The sequence below is a fragment of the Panthera uncia genome (genome assembly GCF_023721935.1).
Source record: "Panthera uncia isolate 11264 chromosome E2 unlocalized genomic scaffold, Puncia_PCG_1.0 HiC_scaffold_20, whole genome shotgun sequence".
NCBI classification, from domain to species: domain Eukaryota; kingdom Metazoa; phylum Chordata; class Mammalia; order Carnivora; family Felidae; genus Panthera; species Panthera uncia.
This window is the reverse complement of record NW_026057589.1, coordinates 6,876,716-6,904,038: the sequence shown is the minus strand read 5'-3', so window position 1 is coordinate 6,904,038 and position 27,323 is coordinate 6,876,716. Positions and strand designations below refer to the sequence as shown.

General features: G+C 36.9%; 1 protein-coding gene across 5 annotated transcripts in view; it reads left to right on the top strand.

Moving 5' to 3' along the window:
- The first annotated feature begins 22 nt into the window (after positions 1-22).
- Positions 23-27,323, top strand: part of TERB1 (telomere repeat binding bouquet formation protein 1) — a 45,922-nt gene continuing 18,621 nt past the window's right edge. For 3 of the 5 annotated variants that reach the window (XM_049622558.1, XM_049622556.1, XM_049622557.1), the window contains exons 1-10: positions 23-1,247; positions 4,447-4,509; positions 13,269-13,379; positions 13,564-13,692; positions 15,582-15,713; positions 16,770-16,830; positions 16,922-17,037; positions 17,137-17,259; positions 24,907-25,059; positions 26,959-27,090. In XM_049622558.1, coding sequence (XP_049478515.1) covers positions 4,479-4,509; positions 13,269-13,379; positions 13,564-13,692; positions 15,582-15,713; positions 16,770-16,830; positions 16,922-17,037; positions 17,137-17,259; positions 24,907-25,059; positions 26,959-27,090 — 988 coding nt within the window. In that variant the 5' untranslated portion in view covers positions 23-1,247; positions 4,447-4,478. Of the gene's footprint in view, positions 1,248-4,446; positions 4,510-9,410; positions 9,834-13,268; positions 13,380-13,563; positions 13,693-15,581; positions 15,714-16,769; positions 16,831-16,921; positions 17,038-17,136; positions 17,260-24,906; positions 25,060-26,958; positions 27,091-27,323 lie in introns of those variants that run through there. The other 2 variants (XM_049622554.1, XM_049622555.1) reach the window with 2 other exon arrangements.

Genomic DNA, 27,323 nt, shown 5'->3' with positions numbered 1-27,323 from the left:
CATTTCTAATTGAGTTCATTATTTCTGGCTTGCTAATTAGTTACTTATAAAAATCTCTTGTGTTTCATTAGAAACAGCTTTAAGTGTATTTTTTCTTACAGTCTTAATTAAATAATGAATTTATCCCATGTGTAGATTTTAGCAAAGGACATCTTCCAACCATGACTACAAGAAAAGGCAGATATTTCAGATGTATAGTTTTATCAGAAAACAAAGACAAGAAGATTGGGAGAGAGGACTGAGGGCCAGGCTTGGGGCTCGGAGGGCCCCTTAACCCATGCTGTGCCCTGCTGCCACAGTCTCTGACCTGGTCTCATGGACCTGGAGCCGGCTCTCCTAACTCCTTGTGGTGAAAGCCCCCCTGAGCAAAGAAAAGCCCTAAAAACCCGGAGCGATGAGCTCAGAAGATTTCCCCTCCACGTTGTGACTTTCCACCACTCGTGGACACTGCATTCGTACTCTTGCTACCCACGACCCGCCCTGGGGACTTCGGGGAGCGTCTGTCTGTGGGGAGACACCGCGTGTGGGCGGGCGAGAGCGGCCGGAAGTCCCAGTTCCGCCCAGCGGAAGTATGCCTGGCCTGCTGAGCGGGAAACGGAGTGGAGCGTCTTGTTTGTAGGCGGGCTTCGAGGGAGGAAGCACAGAAACGGCACGCCGCGGCTTGACGGTAAAGGTCACGGCCTCCACTCCCTGCGCGGTCGGGCCCTGCCCTGCCCCCGCCCCGGAATCTGTCAGTGGTCTCCTGTGGAAGGTAGACTGCAGCCAGTAGGCCCCGGTCGGCCCTCACAGCGGCTGGGATGAGGGATGCCTCCCTATTCCCTTCCTAACCCGTTGAGGGGATTGAACTGGCCGGAAGGGGCCTTCCTCAGGAAGCGGCCGACCCCGGCCGCAGCCCCGACCGCAGCTCATGGGAAAAAGAGAATTGCCATGTACCATTTGGTCAGGCCTCTGGAGCCCGGCAGTTTCCGACCCTGATTGTACTTGAGGATCCAGAGGCCTCTCGCCAGATGATTCTGGTGTATCGGAGGGGTGGGAACCACTGGTGAGGCCCTTTCTCAGACCTTGGGCCCGACCGCGTGGGCCACAGCCCTTGAGCGGCGCGCCCGCTGCTCAGGAGTCGCCGGTGGCGGGGCGGGACTCACGCCCTTAACCGGTACCCGGTCCCTGGCAGGAGTTGCAGAGTCCTGGTCTAACACGAACCTGGGGAAGACCACTGCTCTTCGAAAGGAGTTCTCCCAGCTCTTTAGGTGAGCCAGGCCTTGGTGTTAATGAGTGCAAACTGGGAAAAGAGGGTGGGGGTAGCCTTCCCTACTTGGAAAGATTGGGCATCGCCTTCCTGTGCAAACTGGGAAGAGGTGATGAGTTTTAATGCATAAAGGCTGCTCCAGTCTACTGAGTCTGGGAATGTGAACGCAGAGTGAGCTCCTCGTACCCTCACTCAGCTTGTTTTCTGCACCTCTTATTTCTCAAGCTAAACTGTAACAGCAATTTTTTTTGCCTATTGGCCCTTTCCCCCTTGTTTCCCCTAGTTTCAGGAAAATTTCTACTGTGCGTGAGTCCAAGCTGGGCATCCACTGTCAAGAACTTAGTGACGGCATTTAGTGGTGGGATTTTCAGCCTGCCAGCCTTACAGAGAAAGATTTCATTTATCGTTCTGATATTTTGGGGTAGTACTTAAATTTCAAAAAAGCTTTTCATGTTAACATTTTCTATGCCAAGTAAAAGAGTAACGTTCAGATAGTTTTCTTGCTTAAATTTGAATTTAACAGCACTGTTTTGGGGAGTACCTTGAGTTAAACCTGTAAATGGAATAGTTTCTTCTGTTACCTGGAAAAATCCTTTTTTTCCCCTTGTGAGAATACAGCAGATAATTTTGCAATCTTGCTTCTCACAATTTGCATCTTCACTAAATTACTGAAAACACTGTCTGTTTTATTGAACAGATGCTTTTGTTTTGGGGAATAGTCTATATTTCATAATTTAAAATATAGTTTTATAATTATCCCTAGAAAGTGATAACTTGCCCTTTGCTGTTGATGTTTCTAAGCACTTAGCTAGTAAGTAAATGACTTGTATTAATGCTACTAGGTACTTGGAAAACTTTAATTTTTTTTTTTTTTTTTTTTTTTTTTTTTGAGAGAGAGAGACAGAGCACGAGCAGGGGACGGGGAGAGAGAGAGAGCGAGAGAGGTAGACACAGAATCTGAAGCAGGCTCCAGGCTCCAAGCTGTCAGCACAGGCCTCAATGTGGGTCTCGAACTCATGAGCCATGAGATCATGACTGAAGTGGGATGCTTAACCAACTGAGCCACCCAGGAGCCCCTGGAAAGTTCCATTTTATTGTGTCATTTATTAGAAAACAATATAAGAAAGACAAAGGGGAATAGAAGGTAATGTGTTCTGTCAGTTTCAATTTCAATACATTTAGTTTTTAAAGCTTTGTAAAAATAAAATTATATTTAAAGGCAGAATAGGTTGACTAATTAAAACTAAAGAAATAGTCCTTATACTCCTTCACAAAGCAAAAAAACCTCCACATGTGATACATGTAGTCCATAGTCCATTTTTTTTAAGTTTTCTTTTTTTTTTAATTTACTCTTCCTATTCCAAATCCTAACCCATTTTCTCAAAGGTAATGCATGTTTACATATGGAAGAAGGTGTAGTAGAGGATAAGAGTGTAGGGCATGGCCTCAGATTTTCTTGGTGCTCATTCCAGCTCTGGCACTCACTAGCTGTTTGAAGTTGGGCAAATTGTTTACCCTCTCCTTGTCAGTCTTCATCTTTATAACTCCCTCTTAGGGTTGTTGTAAAAACTAGAAGGATAATATTTGTAAGGTTTACAGAACATAGCCTGGCCTGTTATAGGACTTGAATGTTCGAAGCTTTTATTATTATAAAAATTGTGAAAAATAGAAAAAGTGGGATAAGACACCATAGAACCACCAGCTTAAAACAAGTGTTAACATGTTGTTTTCCATGTAGTTTTATTTTATGATTTCCTCTGCATAATTGGGATCATGCTGTAGATAAAAGCTTGAGTCCTGCCATTGTTGATTAATTGTAACACAAGCATTTTTCCTTGTTATTAAACATTTCAAGTAAACATCAGTATTCTTGTAACAGTATCCTGTAAATATGCTATAATGTACCCAAGCATCCTTCTTTTAATGGAATATTTAGGTTTAAAAAAATGGCAAACCTCGTATACATTTATATATTATTTTATAAAAGATTATCACATTTACTATTAATTTTTTTATTTGGGAATTTTATTTTCATTTTGAGAGTGAGAAAAAAATAGAAGGGATAAGTAGCTATCTCTTATTTTTAGTTTTTTTTTTTTTTTTAATGTTTATTTGTGAGAGACAGAAAGAGAGCATGAGTTGGAGAGGGGCAGAGAGAGAGAGAAGGAGACACAGAATCTGAAGCAGGCTCCAGGCTCTGAGCTGTCAGCACAGAGCCGGATTTGGGGTTCATATTCACTGACTGCGAGATCATGACCTGAGCCAAAGTTGGGTGCTCAACCAACTGAGCCACCCAGGTGCCCCAGTAGCTGTCTCCTTTTAACCATGTAGTGTTGGAATAAAAAAGAATTCTAGAGTTCTGTGAGTCCTGATTCATTGCTTTAAGAAGTTAATTGGACTCTGATAGTTTTTCTAAAAAATCAGTTTAGCATGTGAAATGCCATATCAGGGTTCCCAGTTATTTTAAAAATTCTAACAAGTGGTATATCAACAAGGATTTTAGCTTAATAGTGGAATACTATGTCGAAAAAACCGTGGATTCTGAGAACAAACTGAGGGTTGATGGGGGGGCGGGGAGAGAGGGCAGGTGATGGGTATTGGGGAGGGCACCTTTTGGGATGAGCACTGGGTGTTGTATGGAAACCAATTTGACAGTAAATTTCATATATTGAAAAAAAAATTAAAAAAAAGAAAAAACCATGGATTGTTGAAAAACAAAATTTTAGTATTAAGCTTAGCTTGTGTAGAGAAATGCAGTTCTAAAGTGTGTGTGTGTGTTTTAAATTTCCAATTCATGGAGTGACCAATCAGAAATGATGGGATGAAAATTTACAGGAAAGAAAAGAAAATAAGGAAGCAGAACCACAAGAGGGTCATTTAGATTCAGTCAACCAAAGTGTATATTTACTTAATAAACTATGTTGAAGGCCTGTAATACTTAAGAATGCCATATGCATTTATGTATTTTTCAAATTTAATTCTTGTAACAACTTTATGAAGTAGGGATTTCCTATTTTACAGAAGAGGAAACTGAGCCTTAGGGAACTTAAGCACACCCAGTATCACATATTTAATAAGTTGTAGATTCAGTTCCTGCTCTTCTGTCTTCAGGAAAATTGTTTTTTCCCTACACTTTTGCATTTATAATTCTGGAATTCTCAAACATTGATTTAAATTGAGAAAATATCTTTATCTTATAGATGAAATATAAGGAAAAAGAATACAGACAAGCATGGAAAGTGAAGACACAAAGAAGATACAAGGTGAGAAATTAATGGATTATATATCTGGAATTAATTTTATAATCTATTTGTAGGATATATTGCAGATTATCTCACAGGATCCAGGAAATGAAAGAATCATTCAACAATTTACATGCATATTTATTATGCATCTACCCTGCATGTCACACTGATTTCAGGACACTGACATTCTGATGGGAAAAGGCATGCTGATAATTAGAATACCGTATGATAGCCATTTTAATAGAGACATAGACAAGAATATTGGGAATCTGAGAGAACCACCATGACAGTATGCATGGAGATATAGATTTTAGAGTTGTCCTTTGAAAGATGGAAATTAAATCCATGGACATGGAGGAGGTTAACCAGAAATATTAAATATTAAAAAAGAAAAGGATGGGGAATGGTGTTCCTTAATGCACACCATCACGTAAGGATTTGGCTGAGGAAGAGGGCCCTCAAAAAAAGACTGAGAAAAACATTTCTTTTTTTTTTTAACGTTTGTTTATTTTTGAAAGAGAGAGAGAGAGAGAGCGTGAAAGGTGAAGGAGTAGAGAGAGAAAGGGAGACACAGAATCAGAAGCTGGCTCCAGGGCTCTGAGCTGTCAGCACAGAGCCCAACACGGGGCTTGAACTCACAAACTGTGAGATCATGACTTGAGCTGAAGTCAGATGCTTAACTGACTGAGCCACCCAGGCATCCCAAAACATTTATGTATTTTTTTTTTAATTTTTTATATTTTAGTTAATTAAATTTTTTAAAAATATTTTTTAACTTTTATTTATTATTGAGAGACAGAGCACGAGCAGGGGAGGGTCAGAGAGAGGAGGAGACACAGAATCCAAAGTAGGTTCCTGCCTCTCAGCACAGAGCCCGACGTGGGACTCGAACTCAAACTGTGAGATCATAATCTGAGCCGAAGTTGAATGCTTAACCGACTGAACCACCCAGGCACCCCTAGTTAATTAAATTTTTTTAATGTTTAATTTAGAGAGAGTGAGCACAAGTGGAAGAGGGGCAGAGAGAGAGGAATACACAAAATCCAAAGCGGGCTCCAGGTCCTGAGCTGTTAGCACAGAGCCTGACGTGGGGCTTGAACCTATGAACCATGAGATCATGACCTGAGCCGAAGTTGGACACTTAACCTACTGAGCCACCCAGGCACCCCTATTTTAGTTAGTTAATATGCAGTGCAGCATTGGTTTCAGAAGTAGAATTCAGTGATTCATTACTTACATACAATACCCATTACTCATCACAAGTGCCCCACTTAATCCTCATCACGCATCCAGCCCATCTCCTATGCAACTCCCTCCATCAACCCTCAGTTCTCTATCGTTAAGTCTCTTGTGGTGTGTTTCCCTTTCTTCTCCTCCCTCCCTCATATGTTCATCTGTTTTGCTTTTTAAATTCCACATATGAGTGGAATCATATATTTGTCTTTCTCTGATTGATTTATTTTACTTAGCATAATACATTCTGTCTAGCTCCATCCAAGTTGTTACACATGACAAGATTTCTTTTTTTTTTTTTGATGGTTGAGTAATGTTCCATTATATATATGCCACATCTTTTTTATCCATTTATCAGTTGATAGACATTTGGGCTCTCTCCATAGTCTGATAGCTATTGTTGATAATGCTGCTGTAAACATTGGTGGGGTGCACATACCCCTTCAAATCTATAGTGTGAGAAAAACTTTTCAGGAAGGTGAATGGAGAGTCAGGAATGTGGAATTTTGGAAATCAGCTTTAGGAGAATACTTCCATGAGAGAGATTGCTTGAGCTATTCAGTGTCAAGTGTCCATAGATGATGACGGAATTGTCCACTAGATTTTGTATTTAGGAGGCCATTTGTTTTATTAATAGTCAATTTAGTAGGGGTGCCTGAGTGGCTCAGTTGGTTAAGCATCCAACTCTTGGTTTTGTCTCAGGTCATGATCTCACGGTTCGTGGGTTCGAGTCCCGTGTCAGGCTCTGCACTGCCAGTGTGGAGCCTGTTTGAAATTCTCTGTCTCCTCCATCCCCTCTGCCCCTTCTGTACTCCCCCTTTCTCTCTCTCTCAAAATAGATAAACTGAAAAAAAAAAAAAACAGTACATTTAATATATTTCAGACAGATTGCAGTATATTGACGTTTAGGTGGGAAATAAGGATCTGGAGACATTATGAATACCTAACTCTTTTTTTTTCTTTTTTTTTCTTTTTTTTAAAGTTTGTTTACTTATTTTGAGAGAAAGAGAGAGAGAGTATGTGCAGGGGGAGGGGCAGAGAGAGAGGGAGAGAGAATTCCAAGCTGGCTCATAGAGCCTGATGTTGGGCTTGATCTCATGAACCTTGAGATCATGATCTGAGCTAAAATTAAGTGTTTTTTGCCCAACCGACTGAGCCACCCAGGTGCCCCAATACCTAACTCATCTTAAAAGCTTGACTGAAGAGAGGTGCATGGGTGGCTCAGTTGGTTAAATATCCAACTCTTGATTTTGGCTCAGGTCATGATCTTATGGTTCGATTCATAGGATCGAGCCCCATATCAAGTTCTGTGCTGTTAGCACAGAGTCTGCTTGGGCCTCTCTTTCTGTCTTGCTGCCCCTCTTCCCACCCCTCAAAATAAATGAATAAACATTAAAAGAAAAACAACCAAAGTATACAATTCAGTTATTTTAAATATATTCACACTGTTGTGCAACCATCACCACAATCAATTTTAGAGCATTTTTATCACCCCCAAAGAAACCCTATGCCCTTTAGCAATCACACCCCCCTCCCAACTGTAGGCAATCACTAATCTGTTTTCTGTCTCTGGACTTGCCTATTCTGGACATACAAATTGAATCATAGAATATGTGGGCTTTTGTGACTGGCTTCCTTCACTTAGTGTAATATTTTCTTTTTTTTATTTATTTTTATTTTTTTTTAACGTTTATTTATTTTTGAGACAGAGAGAGACAGGGCATGAACAGGGGAGGGTCAGAGAGAGAGGGAGACACAGAATCTGAAACAGGCTCCAGGCTCTGAGCAGTCAGCACAGAGCCCGACGCGGGGCTCGAACTCACAGACAGTGAGATAGTGACCTGAGCCGAAGTCGGATGCTTAACCAACTGAGCCACCCAGGCGCCCCTTAGTGTAATATTTTCAAGAATTATTCAAGTTGTACCAGTATCTTCATTCCTTTTTATTGCCAAATAATATTTCATTGAATGGATATATCATATTTTGTTTATCCATTTAAGAGTTGGTGGAAATTTGGGTTTCCACTGTTTGGCAGTTACAAGTAATGCTGCTATGAATGTTCATGTGTAAGTTTTTGTGTGCCATAGGTTTTCATTTCTCTTGGGTATATATTTGGTAGTAGAATTGCTGAGTCTATGGTAAATTTATGTTTAGCCTTTTGAGGAATTGCCAGACTTTTTGCCAAAGTGGCTGTACCATTTTATATTCCTGCAGCAATGTATAAGGGCCCCAATTTCTTCAGATCCTTGGTCAACACTTGACATAATCTGTCTTTTCGATTGTAGCCATTCTAGTGGATGTGAAATGGTTTCTAATTGTGGTTCTGGTTTGTATTTCCTTAATGACTAATGCTGTTGAGCATCTTTTCATATACTTAATTGACCATTTGTGTATCTTTTTTTGGAGAAATGTCCATTCTTTGCTTTTTAATTGGATTATCTTTTTATTATTGAGGTTTTAGAGTTCTTTATATGTTATGAACACAAGCCCCTTATCAGATACCTTATTTATAGGTATATTCTTCCCTTCCTTATATGTGAATTATCTTTTTACATTCTTAATGATATCTTTTGAAGCTCAAAAAATTTCTATTTTAAGTCCAATTTATCCAGTTTTCTTTTATTGCTTGTGCTTTTGTATTGTATATTCTTGAGTTTTTGTTCATTTTCTTCAGGAATTATTGAAGAAACTAGGTTTCATAGCCTGGGGAAGATAAAACTTGAGTCGTAGATGTCATTAGGTGCTTTGGGAAGGGAGGGATTATAATAGAAAGTATCAAAATATGAGAGGGGAGTATAGGAGAGAATAGAGGAATACATAAAGAAGTTTCTTGTTTTCTTCAGTTGTGCCTAGAATTGAAAATCACTATGCTCCATCAAAAATCCTGTTTGGCATGTTGTTGCTGATGAGAGGTTTATTGATAACCCATACAGGCAAACTAACCTTTTTACAGTTTCTATTAATGTAGAATAAGATCAATAAATGATTGCTGTTGCTTCAAGACAACTTAGCGATAACCTTTGTATTATGGTTTTTCACTAACAAATTGGATCATGAATTATTTCATTAAACCAAATTGTCAGTTGAATTTCCTTTAAGAGGAAGACTAAATATTGACAATAAATCTAAGTTTCTTTTAGTGTGTTCCTCTGTACTTTTATGTCCTGTCTTCATTCTTTATCTTTGAAAGCTTTATTTTTTTTTTGAAAAAAATTTTTCTATTAAAATTTTATTTAATGTTTTTATTTTACTTAGCACATGAGCGAGCATGAGCGGGGGAGGGGCAGAGAGAGGGAGACACAGAATCTGAAGCAGGCTCTAGGTTCTGAGCTGTCAGCACAGAGCCCGACCCGGGGCTTGAACCCATGAACTGTGAGATCATGACCTGAGCCAAAGTTGGAAGCTTAACCAACTTGAGCCACCCAGGTGCCCCTATCTTTGAGAACTTTAAATGTTAATTCAAGCATTATGTCAAAATCTACATACAACTTAAAATCCTTAAAACCAAGAGAAGAAATTGTTTAAAGGGTATGGTAAAAAATTTTATGGGAAAATGATTATCTTTCATTTTTAGTTGCAAATAAATATTTCAAGTTTATATTTTGATAAGTCACACACGCGCGCGCACACACACACACACACACACACACACACACACATCCATGCAAACAGTAGCAACAATCAGGATAGGGAATATAGCCTCATGCATCTTTATAATACTTCTTTTCGTCCCTTCCTTGACCCACTTTCCCCAAACGGCCACTGATCTGCCTTCTGTTACTATAGAGTAGTTTAATTTTTTTTTCAGTACATGGAATAATACAATACATATTCTTTGTGTGTAGTTTCTTTCCCTCAGCGTAATTATTTTGAGATTCATCCATGTTGTTGTGTATATCAATAGTTAATTCCTTTTTATTGCTAAGTAGTATTCCATTTTATGGTCATTTGTTTATCCATTCATCTGTTGATGGACATTTCAGGTGTTTTCAGTTTTTGGCTATTACATACAATGCTGCCATGAACATTTGTGTACAAGTCTTTGTATGGACACATAACCTGCTTTCCTTTTGGGTAAATTCTTAGGAGTGAAATGGCTGGATCAAATGGTAGGTATATGTTTAACAATTTATGAAACTGCTGAACTTTCAAAGTGGTTGTACCATTTTATGTATCCACCAGCAATACATGAGAGTTCCACTTCTTTTGCATCCTTGCCAAATATTTTATGGTCAGCCTTTTTACATTTTGGTCAGTCTAGTGGGCATGTAATAGGATTTCCTTGTGGTTTTAATTTACATTTCCCTAATGATTAATGGTGTTAATCATCTTTTCATGTGCTTATTTGATACTTGTATACATTTTTTATCGAAGTGTTCAGATCTTTTGCCCATTATTTTATGGGCTGGTTCTCTTATTGTTGAGTTTTGAGATGTCTTTATATTTTATGGATGTATGTATTTTATCAGCTATGTGTTTTATAAAGATTTTCTGCATTTGTGGTTTGTCTTTTCTGTACTTCAGAAAACACTATTGGGGTGCTGGATGCCTCAGCCAGTTAAGTGTCCGACTTTGGCTCTGGACATGATCTTGTGGTTCACGGGTTTGAGCCCTGCTTCAGGCTCTGTGCTGACAGCTCGGAGCCTGGAACCTGCTTCAGTTTCTGTGTTCTCCTTTCTGTCTGCCCCTCCCCTGCTTGTGCTCTGTCTCTCTCTTTCTCTCTCTCTCTCTCTCTCCCCCAGAAATAAATACATTAATTTTTTTTAAAAGGAAAATACTGCTAAGAGAATGAAGTTTTAAATTTTGATGAAATACAATTTATTCATTATTTTTCTACAGATTGTATTAATAATACTGTGTCTAAGAAATTTTCATGTAAGCCCAAGCAGCAAAGTTTTTCTCCTGTGTTATCTTTTAAAAGTTTTATAGTTCCAGATTTTACATTACATCTGAATCCTTTTTGAGTTTCTTTTTGTATATGGTTTGATTCAAGTTTGGTTTGTTACGTTTTTGAATACAGATATCTGTTTGTTATAGCATCATTTGTTGGAAAGGCTATCCTTTTCTTCTCTGCATTGCATTTGTGCCTTTGTAAAAAATCAGCTATTCATATATGCATGAGTTTATTTTTGGACTGCATTCTAGTTTATTGATCTATTTGTGTATGCTAATGCAATACTATACTCTTTTGATTACTGTAGCTTTATAAGAAGTCTTGAAATCAGATAGTTTTAGTCTTCAAGCTTTATTCTTCTTTTTCAGAATTGTTTGGCTAATAGGTCCCTTGCATTTCCATATGAATTTTGGGTTCATCTTGTCAATTCATATTTTTAAAAAGCCTGTTGGGATTAAATTGAATCTATAGATCAATTTGGGGGAATTGACATCTTACTATTTAGTCCTCCAGTCCATGAAAAAGGTGTTTCACTCCCTTTATTTCAATCTTGTTTAATAATTCTCAGCAATATTTTTGAGGTTTTAGTATACATGTTGTTTATATCTTTTGTTAGGTATATCTCTAATTATTTCATGTTTTTGATACTATTATAAATGGCATTGTTTTTAAACACCAATTTCCAATTACTTTACCGCAGGGATATAGAAGTATAATTGATTTCTGTATGTTAAATGGATATGCTGAAATCCTACTATACTCCATTATTAGTCTAGTAGCTTTTTTGTAGATTCCATCGGGTCATCTATATAGAAGGTCATGTTGTACATGAAGGCAGATAGTTTTACTACCTTCTTACCAATTTGAATGCCTTTTATTTCTTTCTCACTTGATGGCACTGGCTAGGTTCTCTAGTACAATATTAAGTGGAATGCTAAATAGAATGATACACTCCCCAGTATAATATTAAACATCTCTGTCTTATTCCTGATCTCAGAGAGAAAGAATTCAGTCTTTCTCTATTAAGTATTATGTTTACTATAGAGCTTTTGTTTTGTTTTGTTTTTGTGGATATACTTTTTCAGGTTGAGGAGTTTTTCTTCTATTCCAAGTTTGCTGAAATTTTTTTTTAACTAGAAATGAATGTTGGATTTTATCAGATGCTTTTTCTGCATCTATTGAGGTGATCATATAGCTTTCCATGTTAGTTTATCACATTACATCAATTGATTTTTCAAATCTTAACCAACTATGCATTCTTAGGATAAACCCACTTGTTCATGATGTATTATTATTTAATATGTTGTTAGATTCAGTTTGCTAAAATTGTTTAGACTTTTTACATGAATGTTCATGAAGGATATTGGTCTGTAGTTTTCTTTTTTTTTCCTTTCTAATGGCTTTGGTTTTGGTATAAGGATAAGGCTAACCTCATAGAGCAAGTTGGGAAGCGTTCCTTCTCTCCAAACTTTTGGGGAAAGTTTGTGTAGAGTTGATATTACTTCTTCCTTAAACATTTGGGAGAGTTTACAAATGACACCATCTGAACTTGGAGGTTTCTTCACAGGAAGGTTTTTAAACTACGATTTCAATTTCTTTTATAGATGTAGTACTATTTAGGTTGTCTGTTTCTTCTTGGGTGAGATAATTTGTATCTTCAAAGCAATTTGTTAATTTCACTTGTCCACTTCACCATTCAGCCATTGAATCTATAGATATGAAGTTGCACATAACATTATCTTTTGAATATTTATAGAATCTATGATGGTGCCTTATCTCTCATTCTGATATTTGTAGTTTGTGTCTTTGCTCCTTTCTCCTGATCAGTTTGTCTAGAGGTTTATCAGTTTTATTGATCTTCTCAAAAACCAGTTGTATTGTTTTAATGCTTTCAGTGTCATTGATTTTAGCTTTGATCTTTATTACCTTCCTTCTACTTACTTTGGGTTTAATTTACTGTTTTTATAGTTTCTTAAGGTTGAAGCTGAGGTCATTAATTTGAGACCTTTCTTCTTTTATAATATAAACATTTAGTGTTGTAAATTTCCTCTCAAATACTGTTGGTAGCATCCCACAAATTCTAATATGTTGTATTTTCATTTTCATTCACTTTATTTCTAAATGGCAGATATTTAAACCAGTGTAGCTTTATTTAAAGAGAATAATACTGCATTTGGATTTTCTGTTCTTAAAAAAATTTTTTTTAATGTTTTATTTGTTTTTGAGAGAGAGAGAGAGGGAGACACAGAATCTGGAGCAGGCTCTGGGCTCTGAGCTGTCAGCACAGAGCCTGACGTGGGGCTTGAACTCACAAACTGCAAGATCACAACCTGAGCTGCAGTTGGATGCTTAGCTGACTGAGCCACCCAAGCACCCCATGGATTTTCTATTCTTATATTTCATGTGAGGGGAAAATCAAATAATTACAAGAAGTTCATTTCAAGTTCTTTTATTTAAGGAACATCTTTCTTTCTTTTTTTTTTTTTTTATCTTTACTGTTGGATAGATTATAAAAGGAATATGTACTCATCTTGAAAACAGACATGATAAATATATGTATTTTAAAAGTGAAATTTAAAAAGTGAAATTTAAATGGTTAGTGTTTGAAAGATAACACTTGGTTTAAAAAAGTGAAATTTTTGTTCTTTAGAAATGAAGACTGATCTGAACTTACTGTTGGAGTGTCTGAAGTATCAAATGGACAACCCTTTTTCACAAAAGGAAGCTTTGGTCACTATTCATTCAATTTGTCAACAAAACAGTAAGATGTGATAGTGAATTTTTATCTGTGATTGTAGTTCTTTAGTATTTTGAAATATGAAATATGCATAGCTCTTTTTCTTCAACTCACTCTACTTGTTATGTTACTATATTCATGTGATTTATTTTCTCCTTAAAAGAATCATAATATCATTTATGTTCTCTTTTGTCTGTACATCTTGTAGGTAATGCAGGTGTTTACTTTCGAGAAATTGGTGGTTTGATGTTTATAAGAAATCTTGCAAAGTCAAGTGAACATAGCATGGTAAAAGAAGCAGCCTTATATACATTAGGAGCTGTTGCGGAACAAAATGGTAAAATATGAAAACTTTTTTTCATTATCCTTCAAGCATCGTGTTATATTTTAACAGACTACTAAAAAGTAATTTTAGGTGTGCCTGGGTGGTTCAGTTGGTTAAGCATCCAACTTTGGCTCAGGTCATGATCTCCTAGTTCCTGAGTTTGAGCCCTGCATTGGGCTCTGCACTGACAGTGTGGAGTCTCCTTGGGATTCTCTCTCTCTCCCTCTCTCTATCCCCTCCCCCACATGCATTCTTTCTCTCTGTCTCTCTTTAAATAAAGAAACTTCGGGGTATCTGGGTGGCTCAGTCGGTTAAGTGTCTGACTTTAGCTCAGGTCATGATCTCGCGGTTCATGAGTTCAAGCCCCATGTCGGGCTCTGCGCTGACAGCTCAGATCCTGGAGACTGCTTCAGATTGTTTTTCTCTCTCTTTCTCTCTTTCTGCCCCTCCCCCACTCATGCTCTGTCTCTCTCTCTCAAAAAATAAATAAACATTAAAAAAAGATCTTTTTCACATTGATTTAAGATACTATTTGTACTTCATGAATTTGAATATGCATATATGTATCTTTGATTTTTCTATTAAGTTCATTATATATCTAAGTACTTGAATCAAAAGACGAAGATAACCTACAACATGTTGTGTATAGAAAAATATACTCTGGGTATAGAAATTCATGTTGGTCAAAACATTTTTCTGTAGTATAGCCAAGATGAAGTTGAATCTAAAGTTTTAGTTTGTCAAACAACTTTCTATCCTTAAATTTTCATCCATTAAATATTTCTTCATCATTTGGTAAGAACCAAGCTATGTGCTAGTCATTGGGATAAATAAGACATTGTCTTTGCCTTTGAGAGAATGTCCAATAGCTGGTTCTAAATACTGGATCAAATACTAATTATACCTCTGTGTTCAAATTATTACCTTTTTAAAGATTTTATTTTTTTAAAGTTTATTTTTTTAATAATTTATACACCCTCAAACTCACAACCCCAAGATCAAGGATCACATGCTCTTCAGACTGAGCCAGCCAGGTGCCCCCTCAAATTATTATTCAAACAAAATTTTTTTAATGTTTATTTATTTTTGAGAGAGAGAGAGCATGAGCGGGGGAGGGAAGAGAGAGAGGGAGACTCAGAATCTGAGGCAGGCTCCAGGCACCACACTGTCAGCCCAGAGCCCAACGCGGGACTCAAACCCACGAACCATGAGTTCATGACCTGAGCCAAAGTCGGATGCTTAACTGACTGAGCCACCCAGGCACCCCTCAAATTATTTTTTGAAAATTTTGTATTGCATTATTATAACACACACACACACACATACACATATACACACACCTACTGTCAGGTATCATGTTTGCTTTTTGGAAAGATATTTTTATTTTTAGAAAGTCCTTAATAGCACAAGTATCTTGTCTCTATTTTCTAAAGCAGGTTTATGAATTTTCTAAAAGTTTTCTCTTGCTATGTTTTGTTACTTACTCATCTTAAATTTTTATGTTTTAATTTTTTTTTAGTTAGGTTTTTATTAGAAATTCTAAGGGATTGTGCACATGTTGTAGCACCTCAATCAAGTATACTTCTGATTAAGATATTGCTTTTAAAAAAATTTTTTTTAAATGATTTATTTATTTTTGCGAGAGACAGAGACAGAATGTGAGTGGGTTAGGGGAGGAGAGAGAGGGAGACACAGAATCTGAAGCAGGCTCCAGGCTCTGAGCTCTCAGCACAGAGCCCGACACAGGGCTCGAACCCATAAGCTGTGAGATCACGACCTGAGCTGAAGTCAGACGCTCAACTGACTGAGCCACCCAGTCGGCAACTTTATATTTTGTTTAGCATACTTTAAAACTTGTGCTAATGCATAGAAATTGAAATTATATTTTTTTCATTTTTCAGTTTATTGTCAGCAGACTTTGTGCACTTCAGAATTGTTTGAAGACTTAACTTGGTTCTTATCTAATAATGATTCAAACACAAATTTGAAAAGAATGTCTGTCTATGTCATATTGGTGCTGGTTTCAAATAATAGTAAGTACATTCTTGTATGTTGCAGAAACATTTAAAAATAATAAATTGAAATAGTTGTTCCTTTTATATCAGTATCTTTTAAAAAATCTCACTAACTTCTGAGAACTACTAGTTTTATTTATTTATTTATTTTTAATTTTTTTAACGTTTATTTATTTTTAAGAGACAGAAAGAACAGAGTATGAGCAGGGGAAGGGCAGAGAGAGAGGAAGACAAAATCCAAAGCAGGCTCTGGGCTCTGAGCTGTCAGCACAGAGCCCGACACGGGGCCCGAACTCACTGACTGAGAAATCATGACCTGAGCCAAAGTCAGACACTCAACTGCCTGAACCACCCAGGTGCCCCTGAGAACTACTAGCTTTAAAGAAAAGAGAATAGCATATATTGTTTGATATTTATTAATTTTAAAAAATAGTAAAGTGATTTGTGTTACTTAAATAACATTAAAAAAAGAACAGCTTTAAAAGCAAAAGAGAGACGTTTGATGATTAGTTTGATTGATTTTCCACTGAATTAGCCATTTTGTTACAGTGTTTACTATATCAGCCAACAATAGCCTAAAATTTCATGTAGGTTGTGGCTAAAATTTTGTTTCATTTTTGGAGGAAATTTGAATGCTGTCATTCTATAAGCATAGGTAATGTATTTTCCATAATAATTGTGATTACAGATTTTTATCTACTGTAATTCTCTGTTATACTTAGTACTACTTTAAAGTGATTAAAAGTTATTTATTAGAAATATTACTTAAATGTTTTTCATTTCTACAAAAATTTTTTTTTAAATTTTTTTTTTTAACGTTTATTTATTTTTGAGACAGAGACAGAGCATGAACAGGGGAGGGTCAGAGAGAGAGGGAGACACAGAATCCGAAACAGGCTCCAGGCTCTGAGCTGTCAGCACAGAGCCCGACGCGAGGCTCGAACTCATGGACGATGAGATCATGACCTGAGCCAAAGTCGGACGCTTAACCGACTAAGCCACCCAGGCGCCCCTCTACAAAATTATTTATAAGCAAAAGTCATATTTGTGTGCTAATATGGCTGTTTTTTTAAGGGACTGGACAGACACTTGTGAGAGAAACAGGTTGTATTACAGTTCTGACACAGTTGTTCAGGTAAGCAAATATAAATTTCTTGTTATTATTCACTACTTAAGACTTTAGCTCATTTGTATTAATTTGCTTCTTTTTTTTTTTAACCAAATAGGACAGTTCTTTCAAAATATGAGTTGAATTTGTCAGATAAAAATGTTTTCCAGAGTTATCAGTTATGGTCTTCAGTGTGTAGTACTTTATGTGTCTGTGTCAACAATCCTCAAAATGGTAATTATCTCAAATATTTAAATATTAAAATAAAATAAAAACAAATGAACTGATGTTTTCCAAATATATTAAAACACAAGTGACTTTGTCTTCTTTCAGATGAAAATCAGATGCTTTGCTGTTCACTTTTTCCATATGCTAATGACTGGCTAATAAATTGCATCACACCTGAGGTAATTCGCCCTGTTTGCTCATTTATTGGGCTTACTCTTGCAAATAACAGTAAGTATTCATTAATGTCTAGTTACACTTGAAGAAACATATTTCAAAGCATAACAGAAACTATTGAGTTAATTATTGAATTAATTGAATTAATGGAATAATTTTATTATAGTAAGTTGGGTCATTTTGAATGCATTTAGACTACTGCAGATGGGAAAATCTTGAAAGGAGACATTGTTAGGAAGATGATTGGGAAACTGGAGGTAGCAGCATAGTTTTGAATCTCCCCAGATGGCCTCATAAAACAGAACAACTAGACAGCAAAACTAAAACCCGACAGAGGGTGTTCTCTGACTAAATAGAATTAAATTATAAATGAATAAAAATAAAACATCTAGAAAAGTCCCAAATATCTGAAAATTAAACAAGTCCATGCTAAAACAAAGACCAAAAACAAGAATAACCACAAAACCATGAGTAGAAAAAATAAATGATAAAGAAATTAGAAATGTTTTTAACTGAATGATAATGAAAACACAGCATGAAAAAACTGGGTTGCTGTGGGGCACCTGGGTGGCTGAGTCGGTTAAGTGCCAACTCTTGATTTCAGCTTAGGTCATGATCTTATGGTTCATGAATTTGATCCCCACTAGTATGGATCCTCCTTGGGATTCTCTCCCTCTGTCTCTGCTTCTCCCCCACTCATGCTTGTGCGTCTTCTCTCTCTCTGTCTCAAAAATAAATAAATAAACTTAAAAAAAAAACTGGGTTGCTGCAAAAGCAGTGTTTGGAAGGAAATTTTTCGCACTATAGTTTGCATAAGGAAAGAAGAAAGGTCTCAAATCAATTTATATTTGTTTCCACCTAAGAAACTAGAAAATAAACCAAGTTTAACTCAAAGAAGGAAATAATAAAGAGAATATCAGAAACCAATGAAATAGAAAAATAACACAGCAGGGGAAAATCAGTGAAGCCAAAAGCTGATTCTTTAAAAAGATCAATAAACAGATCCTTTAGCCCGACTAACCACAAAATAAAAAAAGAAGGCCCAAATTACTAATATCATGAATAAGAAGTGACATCACTCTAGATCTTAACAGATACTAGGATAATTAAGGAATAATAGAAACAACTTTATGCTACTAAATTTGACAACCAACAGGAACTAGACAAATTCTTTGAAAAACACCAACTCAGAAGAAATATATACCTTCCAGGGGCACCTGGGCGGCTCAGTCAGTTGAGTGTCTGTCTCTTAATTTTGGCTCAGGTCATGATCTCAGGGTCTGGAGTTTGAGCCCTGTGTTGGGCTCTCTGCTGAGCCTGGGAGCCTGCTTAAGATTCTGTCTCTGCCCCTCTTCCCTGCTCATGTGCATGCACTCTCTCTCTAAAATGAAAAAGAATAGATGATTTGAATATTATTATATGTATTAAAGAAGTTGAATATGTAGTTTAAAACCTAAAACAGGAATTTCCAGGCCCTGATGGCTTCACTGGCGAATTATACCAAACATTTTGAGAAAAAAAAAATCTACATTAATTGCCAGGAAATGGAAGTACAAGATATGCCTCCCAACACATTTTAAAAGACCAGAATTATTCCCACACCAGAGCTTGAAAAAGACATTACAAGAGGGGTGCCTGGGTGGCTCATTCAGTTAAGCGTCCGACTTTTGTTTTTGGCTCAGGTCATGATCTCATAGTTCATGGGATCAAGCTCCATGTCAGGCTCTGTGCTGACAGCGAGGAGACTGCTTGGGATTCTCTCTCCCCCTCTCTCTGCCCTTTCCCATTTGCGCACTTTATCTCTCTCAAAATAAATAAATATTAAAAAAACATTTTTTTTACATGTTTATTTCTGAGAGACTAAGAGAAAGCAAGTGGGGGAGGGGCAGAGAGAGGAGGGAGGCACGAAATCTGAAGCAGGCTCCAGGCCCTGAGCTGTCAGCACAGAGCCTGACACGGGGCTCAAACCCATGAATCGTGAGATCATGACCTGAGCTGAAGTCATACGCTTAACCAACTGAGCCATCCAGACACCCCAATAAACAAACATTTTTTTTAAAAAAGAAAAAGACATTACAAGAAGACTATATATGAACATAGATGCAAACATCCTTAAGAAAATATTAACAAATCGGGGCGCCTGGGTGGCGCAGTCGGTTAAGCGTCCGACTTCAGCCAGGTCACGATCTCGCGGTCCGTGAGTTCGAGCCCCGCGTCAGGCTCTGGGCTGATGGCTCGGAGCCTGGAGCCTGTTTCCGATTCTGTGTCTCCCTCTCTCTCTCTGCCCCTCCCCCGTTCATGCTCTGTCTCTCTCTGTCCCAAAAAAAAAAGAAAAAAAAAAAGAAAATATTAACAAATCAGTGGTGCCTGGCTGGCTCCGTTGGTAGAGCATGTGACTCTTGATCTTGGGGTCATGAGTTCAAACCCCATGATGGGCACAGAGCTTAATTTAAAAAAATTTTTTTTTACGGACTTCAAGCTATATTACAAAGCTGTAATCATCAAGTCAGTATGGTACTGGCATAAAAACAGACACTCAGATCAATGGAACAGAATAGAGTACCCAGAAATGGACCCACAAACGTATGGCCAACTGATCTTTGACAAAGCAGGAAAGAATATCCAATGGAATAAAAACAGTCTCTTCAGCAAGTGGTGCTGAGAAAACTGGAGAGCAACATGCAGAAAAATGAACCTGGACCACTTTGTTATACCACACACAAAAATAAACTCAAAATGGATGGAAGATCTAAATGAAAGACAGGAAGCCATTAAAATCCTTGAGGAGAAAGCAGGCAAAAACCTCTTTGATCTTGGCCGCAGCAACTTCTTACTCAACATGTCTCCAGAGGTAAGGGAAAAAAAGCAAAAATGAACTATTGGGACCTCATCAAAATAACAAGCTTCTGCACAGTGAAGGGAACAATCAGCAAAACTAAAAGGCAACCAACAGAAATGGGAGAAGATATTTGCAAATGACATATCAGATAAAGGGTTAGTGTCCAAAATCTATAAAGAACTTACCAAACTCAACACCCAAAAAACAAATAATCCAGTGAAGAAATGGACAAAAGACATGAATAGACACTTCTCCAAAGAAGACATCCAGATGGCCAACTGACACATGAAAAAATGCTCAACATCATTCATCATCAGGGAGATACAAATCAAAACCACAATGAGATACCACCTCACACCTGTCAGAATGGCTAACATTAACAACTCAGGCAACCACAGATAATGGGAAGGATGCAGAGAGAGAGGATCTCTTTTGCACAGCTGTTGGGAATGCAAACTGGTGCAGCCACTCTGGAAAATGGTATGGAGGTCTCTCAAAAAATTAAGAATAGAACTACCCTATGACACAGCAATTGCACTACTAGGTATTTATCCAAGTGACACAGGTATGCTCTTTCGAAGGAGCATATGCACCCCAATGTTGATAGCAGCATTATCAACAATAGCCAAAGTATGGAAAGAGCTCAAATGTCCATCGATGGACACATGGATAAAGAAGATGTGGTATATATATACAATGGAGTATTACTCAGCAATCAAAATGAATGAAATCTTGCCTTTTGCACCACATGGATGGAACTAGAGGGTATTATGCTAAGCGAAATTAGTCAGAGAAAGACAAATATCATATGACTTCACTCATATGAGGAATTTAAGGTACAAAACTGATGAACATAGGGTAAGGGAAGCAAAAATAATATAAAAACAGGGAGGGGGGATGAAGCCTAAGTGACTCTTAAATATGGAGAACAAACAGGGTTACCGGAGGGGTTGTGGGAGGGGGAGATGGGCCAAATGGGTAAGGGGCATTAAGGAATCTACTCCTGAAATCACTGTTGCACTATCTGCTAACTAACTTGGATGTAAATTTAATAAATGAATAATTTTTTAAATAAATTAAAATTAAAAAAACATTGGGGTGCCTGGTTAGCTCAGTTGGTTAAGCATCCTCTTGATTTTGGCTCAGATCGTGATCTCACGGTTTGTGAGGTCAAGTCCTGCATCATGCTCTTTACTGGCAGTGCAGAACCTGCTTGGGATTTCTCTCTCTCCCTCTCTCTCTGCCCCTCCACCACTCTGTCTTAATAAATGAATAAACATTCTTTTAACATAAAAAATATTAAATCCAGTAATATATAGAAAAGGTAATATATTATGACCAAGTGGCATTTATCCTAGGAATGCAAGATTGGTTCAACATTGGAAAATTCACCATTTTCACAAGCGATGACAGAAAAGAAAAACTATATGATGATCTAAAAGGATATAAGAAAAGCTTTTACATAGTTCAGTATGTATTTGTGACAAAAACTTTTGGTAAACTAGGAATAGACAGAACTTCTCAATGTGATAAAGGGCCTCTACAAAACACTACAGCTAGCATATTTAATGGTAAAAAACTTAATCCCCTCCTCCTTCCCCACTCTGCCAAGATTGGAAAAAAAATGATAGCCACTCTCATTACTTTAAGATTTTACTGGGTATTTCAGCCAGTGAAATAAGGCAGGAAAGTAAAAACGCATAGAGATCGAAAAGGAAGAAGAAAATACAGTGTTTATTAATAGCTGACACGATTGTCTGAAGAATCGAAAATAAAGTTGTAGGAATGAATAAATGATTTTAGCATGGTTGTAGGATCCAAGGTCACATACAGAAATCAACTGTATTTCTAAATAGTAGCAAGGTGGCTCAGTCAGTTGAGCGTCTGAGTCTTGATCTTAGCTCAGGGCTTGATCTCAGCATTGTGAGTTAGAGCCTGAAGTTGGACTCCATGCTGGGTGTGAAGCCTACTTTAAAAAAAAAAAAAAAAAAAAAGACAAAAAAACCCCACAAAACTAGGGATAAATTTAATGAAATATGTGCAATGTCTACATGCTTAAAAATATGAAACTTTGCTGAGATAAAGAAAACCTAGGTTAATGGGAGATACCCTACACTCATGGATTGTAATGCTCAGTATTATTAGAATGTCACTTCTGAATTTCATTTCTTGATTCAAGACATTCCCCATCAAAATACCAGCAGGCATTGCTGTAGAAATTGGCGGACAAGCTGATTCTAAAATTTACATGGAGGGGCGCCTGGGTGGCGCAGTCGGTTAAGCGTCCGACTTCAGCCAGGTCACGATCTCGCGGTCCGTGAGTTCGAGCCCCGCGTCGGGCTCTGGGCTGATGGCTCGGAGCCTGGAGCCTGTTTCCGATTCTGTGTCTCCCTCTCTCTCTGCCCCTCCCCCGTTCATGCTCTGTCTCTCTCTGTCCCAAAAATAAATAAAAAACGTTGAAAAAAAAATTTTTAAATTTACATGGAAATGCAAAAGGGCCAGGATAGTCAAAACTTTTTGAAACAGGTCAAAATTATGGGATTTATATAACTTGATTTCAATACTTATTATACAGTAATCAAGAAAGTGTGGCATTGATGTAAGTGTAGACATATTAGGTCAGTGCAGCAAAATAGCCCATATATAGACCCATACATAGATAGTCGTTGATTTTCTACAAAGGTGCCATAATAATTCCATGTGGGAAAAGATAATCTTCAACAAATGGTGCTGGAAAGAGTAGATATCCATACACAAAATATGAATCTCAACCCTAATTTTACACTGTATACAAAAATGAACCTGAAATGATCCATAGACCTAGATGTAAGAACTAAAACTTCAAAACTTCTCGACGAAAACATAGGAGCAAATCTTCATAACTTGGGAGAAGACAAAGCTTTCTTAGAACACAGAAAGTATGAGCCACTAAAGAGAAAATGATAAATTGGACTTCACTGAAATTAAAAGCTGAAAAGGAAAGCCATAGACTGGGAGAAAATATCTGTGAAATGTACACCTGGTAAAGAACTTACACCTAAGATATATAGAGAATTCTTACAAATCAGTAGGACAAAAAAAACAACCTAATGATTAAAAAAAAAGAGGCCAGATTTGGTCAGATATGTCAGCAAAGGAGATATGAATATTAAATTATACATAAGCATTGAAAAAATGTTTGAAAAGATGTTCAGAATTATTGGTTATTAGAGAAATCCAAACTAAAACCCAAAGGATACCACTACACACTCACTGCAATGGCTGAAAGGGAAAAGGCTAGTATATTAAATGTTGATGAGGTTGTGGAGCAACTAGAACTTTCTCACATGTTGTTGGTATATTTCTGTATTCACACATTTAAAGCAAATAGTCATGTTTCACATGCAAAGGAACTTAGCTCTATAATTCCAAAAATTGGATTCTCTCCATGATGCTTTGACATTTCCTTTTTATCTAAGAGTCAACTTGGATGAATAATAATTTTAGAACCTCATTACTGTCAGCAAACTGGTGTGAAATATAAGATGAAATTTGAAATATTCAGCATACAAGTGTAGACTAGGATGTTCTTGTGTTTATAAATTTTTATTACATGGGCCATAACTAGAAATCATGGTAATACAGTGCCATTTTCATTTAAGCATTTAAAAATACTTCCTAGGGGTACTTGGGTGACTCATTTGGTTAAGGGTCTGACTCTTGGTTTCAGCTCAGGTCATGATCTCACGGTTTGTGGGTTCGAGCCCCATGTCAGGTCTGTGCTGCAAGTGTAGATCCTCTTTGGGATTCTTTCCCCCCTCTCCCCCCCGCCTCTTCCCTGTTCATGCATGCATTCTCTCTCCTTCTCCCCCCATAAAACAAGTAAATATAAAAATAAAAATACTTCTTTTTTCAAGAATTTTTTTTAATGAAAATATTTTGCAGTAAAGAAACCTGTTTTGGAGTCTCCATAATATCGAAAATGTTTGCTTATCCTTTGATAACATTTCCTAACAGTTCCTTTCCCAAATGTAGAAAATTCTGAACATGATGTTTTTTTAGATTAAGATCTTTGTGTTTTGTTGAACAATACAAAAAGTAATTTTTTTGTTTAAATCATCTTGGCTCAATTTGTAGTACTAGGGTATACTGGGAAGAAGGTTCGTGGCAGAATTATAATCATTAATCCAAGTATCCATTTGTTATAAGCCCACTGCTGGGATAGGGGCTGTAGAGACTATTGAATACACAGACCCTTGGGATACTTTCCCATCAGAATCATTTTCAATGGGGGAACAAGACACTTCGACTTTTAAAAAATGTATTTTTCACTGAGTCTTTGGTTGGAATAGTTGTTATGACTCTCAATAATATGTTATAATTTTATGTTCTAAGAACTAAAACAATTATGCTTAAATAAGATGGATAAAATATGTGTTCTTTTGGAATAGTTAAATTACTTTGCCCTTTGTAGATTCAAGCAATCTAAGGAATGAGTTAAGTTGGAATTCAGAAAATAGGCAGCTTGCTAATTGCAATATCACACTAAATGAATTAATCTAGTCTTCATAGCTCTATTGAAGGACTTGCATTTACTAATGCCATTCTTGCAAGACATACCAGTTCTTGCTAAATAAGAAAGATATCTAACACATGAGAAGCACTGTACTGTGTGTGTAGTTGTTCCATGTGAAAGTGCATTTCTTACTTAAGTAAATGACCTATTTTATGATTAAAGGTAAAGATTAGATTTTTTCATTCTTTAATTTTGGGATTTTTAGTACTTGAAAAAGTCAAGTTAATGTCATATTTAGTGCAAAATAATTGAATGGAACCATACACTTGTTTGCGATATTAATAGTCTTGCTACTTTATTCCTTAAGCATTTGTTCAGAAATACTTTATATCTGTGGGTGGACTGGATGTATTGTCTCAAGTTCTTGTGCAACTGGAATCTGATTCACACAAGACTGTTTCCAGTGCTAAGCTTGCAGTGGTGGTGACAAAGACAGTGGATGCGTGTATTGCTGATAATCGTGAGTAAACATGCTTAGTAATTTTTATATAATTGCGTTTTGTTTGAATTCAACATGGTAGGTGTTGAAATGGTAGATGGAACACAAACATGGTTTGGACTTCCAGTTTCTCACATGTGGAAGGAATCTCCAAGTCCTTGTTTTCCCATGAAGGTTATGACTTCCCTAAGGGTTCAAAACTAGGACTTCTGACTTTGTCTAATGATAGAATCAAGATAAGATTCTGTTATTTCTAAACCTTTGTTTCAACACAAAAGAGCAATATTAAGTTAAAAACTTTAAGTTAGAAATGGACATTTGGGAAACATAAGGAATGGAAAACCCAATTTATAGATTTTAAAAAATTATATAAAGAATTAAGTTATGCCTCTTTCTAATAAGTATGAGGTCTGACTTACCCAACCATATCTAGTGTGTGGCAGACTCAGACTTGAACCCATGGCTGCTTCTCACATGTACAGACACTGAGGAATGATAGTCTGTAAATCTCTGTAATAACCAATGCTTTTAACATTCACAAAAAACTGAAAAATAAGTAGGTGATTTTTAAAAAATCAGTTATTATTTTTTTATTTTGACTTGTTTTATTTTTTATTTTTTTAAATATACATCCAAATTAGTTAGCATACAGTGCCACAATGATTTCAGGAGTAGATTCCTTAATGCCCCTTACCCATTTAGCCCATTCCCCTCCCACAACCCCTCCAGTAACCCTCAGTTTGTTCTCCATATTTATGCGTCTCTTCTGTTTTGTCCCCCTCCCTGTTTTTATATTATTTTTGTTTCCCTTCCCTTATGTTCATCTGTTTTGTCTCTTAAAGTCCTCATGTGAGTTAAATCATATGATTTTTGTCTTTCTCTGACTGACTAATTTCACTTAGCATAATGCCCTCCAGTTCCATCCACGTAGTTGCAAATGGCAACATTTCATTCTTTTTGATTACCAAGTAATACTCCATTGTACATATATACCACATCTTCTTTATCCATTCATCCATCGATGGACATTTGGGCTCTTCCCATACTTTGGCTATTGTTGGTAGTGCTGCTGTAAACATGGGGGTGCATGTGTCCCTTTGAAACAGCACACCTGTATCCCTTGGATAAATGCCTAGTAGTGCAATTGCTGGGTCATAGGGTAGTTCTATTTTTAGTTTTTTTGAGGAAACTCCATACTGTTTTCCAGAGTGGCTGCACCAGCTTGCATTCCCAAAAATCAGTTTTTAAGGGCCTGCTATGTGCTGGGCTCTTAGTGAGCTCTAGAGACACAAAAATGATTAAGATCTAGTACCTTGAAGAATTTACAACCTTACTATTGATATCAATATTGTTAGACACTGGGTGAACTCTGTTAAAAATGCTGTTAGGAGAAATATAACAAAATGGCAGCTTCTTGAATTTTGTTATATCTCACTGTGACAGCTTCAGGGATGCTTCACTGTGTCGTTAACATTAGAACCATGGCAGTTAATAATGTATTTCAGTTACAGGCAGGAGTTAGTTACATAGGAAGGTTTATAGTGCATCTAGATAAGAACAGGTGTATAAGGTGAGAGTAAGCATATTCAGCTTTTAGGGAGGTAGTATTATTACTTCATACTCACAGCATTATGCAGGATAATTGAGAAGAAACCATTCTTCATAAAATAGGCTTTAGTAAACTGTCCCTATCTTGGGAAGTGGGATTAATGAGGACTATGTAAATCACCATATTATTACAATGTATTTATTTATATACACATACACATACATATTAGATATTATATGAGATATGAATGTTAGATATTATATAGTTATGAGATCATTCTCCCAGGATAAGATCTGACATATAGTGTATATATATATATATAGTTATGAGTTTGAAGTTTATACTTTTTTCCCTCTATTTTATACTAATAGCTACTTTTGGAGTAATACTATCCAAGTATCAGATTGTTTCAAAACTTTTGACATTACTGCTTCATGAAAGTCTGGATTCAGGAGAAAAATTTAGCATCATACTTACTCTTGGTCATTGCACAGAGGATTGTGGTAAGTATTAAATTTATTCAGTGTGCTTATTAGAACAGTGGAGTGGAAATCCACTTTTGTTTTTTTCCCTCATTTTCATGTGAAAGGCTTAAAAGTACTGCCTTTCTCCAAGTCATTCAGGCCCCAAACTAGTCATTTTGCTCTTCATCCTTCTTCATCCATACTCTTCCTTATCCCTTTCTGCCCAGTTCCAATTTAGGCCCTCAGCCCCTCAACATCAACCAATGTTATTG